This window comes from Colobus angolensis, unplaced genomic scaffold (genome assembly GCF_000951035.1).
Source record: "Colobus angolensis palliatus isolate OR3802 unplaced genomic scaffold, Cang.pa_1.0 Scaffold8, whole genome shotgun sequence".
Classification (NCBI taxonomy): Eukaryota; Metazoa; Chordata; class Mammalia; order Primates; family Cercopithecidae; genus Colobus; species Colobus angolensis.
Genome location: NW_012121820.1, coordinates 18,723,466 through 18,725,753, shown reverse-complemented (window position 1 = coordinate 18,725,753; position 2,288 = coordinate 18,723,466). Strand labels below are relative to the sequence as shown.

The window sequence follows — 2,288 nt, the reverse complement described above, 5'->3', positions numbered from 1 at the left end:
AAGGTTCAGTGTGCTCAGAGGAAGAGATAGGTAGAATCATAAAACCAGGAATGGAGGCAGAGGCCAAACCAAGAATAAAGGCAGCCTCCAAGGAGCCTGGAATAGATCTTAAGGGGAGGGGGTTGGCAGTCAGGGCAAGGTGCTGACGGCCAGGAAGTGAGGGCTCACTGACATCAGACATGACAGATCCAATCTCGCTCCTTCAAAGGCAGCTCCATACTGCAAGTTGCTGTGTTTCACGACCACAAAGTCCTGTGCAGACAGGACTAGCTCTCTAGGCAGGGACCGTTAGCTGCTGGAGGGATTCATCCAGGGCCTGCATGAACACTGGTTGACCGGGATGCTAAGAATGGGAGTCAGGTGCTGGACCAGGGCTGGACCAAATGACCTTTCAAGTTCCTTCCAAATCTGAACTTCCAGGATTCTAAAGCAAGCCCGGTAGCTGAACTGGTGCCATGGGCTGGGATCTGTGGCTGGGGAGCTACCCTGGGCAGCAAATGGGTTAACGCTCAAATAACTTTTATATATGAATTAATGTGTAGAGTTGGGAGCCAAAATCTGTTCCATTAATTTTTCCATCCATTCCAGGAGCAGTTAGGTACACACAGTAAAGTTTATTTTGGTGCATGGTATACTTCACTCCATTAAAAATAAATTAATCAGCAAATTCCTGCCTGGCTCAGCTCTGGTTTATGTAAATAGTGCCCAGCTGTAATGAGTTACTAGGTGTTATTATCTCACACACACACAGGAGGCTTCGCTCTAGAGCTCCGCTCGCAACAAAAGCATCTTAAATAAACTGAGAGAAGGCGGTTTGATTTGTAATGTTTTCACAGAAGTGGGATATACCTCACCCATATAGAGTTTCTTTATATGACTCATTTTATAGCAAGTTAAATGAAGGAAGTTTGATGGGGGAGGAAGGGGTAATATGGTTCCCCACTCCCTTTCTTCACTTTAAGAAAATCCCCCAAGAGATGACCTGCACTGAGGGAGGAGGGGCTGGTCCTCAGGTGCTCAGACCAAGGTGGCTCTGCAGCACGTGCTTCAGAAGTTGGGAAGGGGGCCCAAAGCTAGGCACAGGTCTGGGTCTGCTACAACTAAGCCAGGAGGAATGTTCTCTTCTCCCCAATATCTCATGAAAGGGGGGGCCAAGAGAGGAGACAGCATGTTCCTCATTCAGTTCACTGTGACAAAGGTGACTTTGTTCTCAAGGCCTTCTTCCAAATGACTTAGGATGTGAAAGCCCTTGGTCATCAGAGGCCTCCTGTGTCCCAGACGAGGGGCCTGGCTGGCTGTGCCTTGGCCTGAACAGAGACACATCTCCATGAACTAGAGGCAAGAGCAGCAGCAGAGACCATCCCAGCCTCTTCCCTTTCTCCATCACTAACTGAGCTGGGCGGTGCCCTCACTAACGCCTCCACCAACTCAGGCAAGTTTCTAAGTCCCTGGAATAAAGAAGGGCCACGGCAGAGAGAAGTCTCTGTTTCTTTTAATGGCCAACTCAACCCCATGGCTGGAAGCCGAGGGACAACGCGTGGTCGCCGTCCAGACTCTGCAGCATTACAATCCGCTCCTAGGCCACAGCAGGCCCTGGGGGGTTGCCCTTTGGAACCTACGCCATCCCTTCCTCGGCCTTTGAGAAAAGCTGTCGGTCACAGGTAGTTGCTGGAGGGGGTTGGGGAGTGTGTGCTGGGGAACTCTCACTCGGGGCTTCCCGAGGCAGAGGACATGCGGGAGAGCTAGGGATTCTCCCATCCCTGTATCCCAGCAGATCAGACTCCTGGGCACACTAAGAGGAAACTCAACACAAATGGGGCCAGGTATTTGACAGATGCTGTTCAGAGGTCAGTTCAGGCCACTTTCTGCGGGGTCCTGGACCAACAGGCACTTCTCTCCTGGCGGTTCCTCGAAGCCAGCTGGCCAGCCGTGCAGAGGGCCCAGCCCATCAAAGTCCCTCATCGTTGTAAGTGGGAGAATGGGGCTTCAGGATGCTCTGAGGATTCTTCTCCACTAGAGGGCGCCAGCTCACCTCCCCCGTCAGGAGCAGATCCTCCCCGTTCATGGAATCCAGGTACTGCATCTGCAACCAGAGGAGCGGGAAGGAGGAAGCGACAGAGGCAGGACAGACGTGAGGAGCCAGCATCAGGAACCAGCCTCCCAGAGGAGAGGAAGGAAGGGGACGGGGCATGAGGGGGGTTTCTGACCATCCCAGGTCCCAGGCCAAGCCGTCTCTGATCTAGATAATTTCACTAAGGTGGTTCGGAGAAAGCAATCACTGGGGAGCT

General features: G+C 52.4%; 1 protein-coding gene across 4 annotated transcripts in view; it reads right to left on the bottom strand.

Moving 5' to 3' along the window:
• Window positions 1-594: 594 nt before the first annotated feature.
• The window catches only part of LOC105502553 (ubiquinol-cytochrome-c reductase complex assembly factor 1), a 109,211-nt gene continuing 107,517 nt past the window's right edge, over window positions 595-2,288 (bottom strand). For all 4 annotated transcript variants that reach the window (XM_011929159.1, XM_011929160.1, XM_011929162.1 and 1 more), the window contains one exon: window positions 595-2,083. In XM_011929159.1, the coding sequence (XP_011784549.1) occupies window positions 1,949-2,083 (135 nt within the window). In that variant the 3' untranslated portion in view covers window positions 595-1,948. The remainder of the gene's footprint in view (window positions 2,084-2,288) is intronic.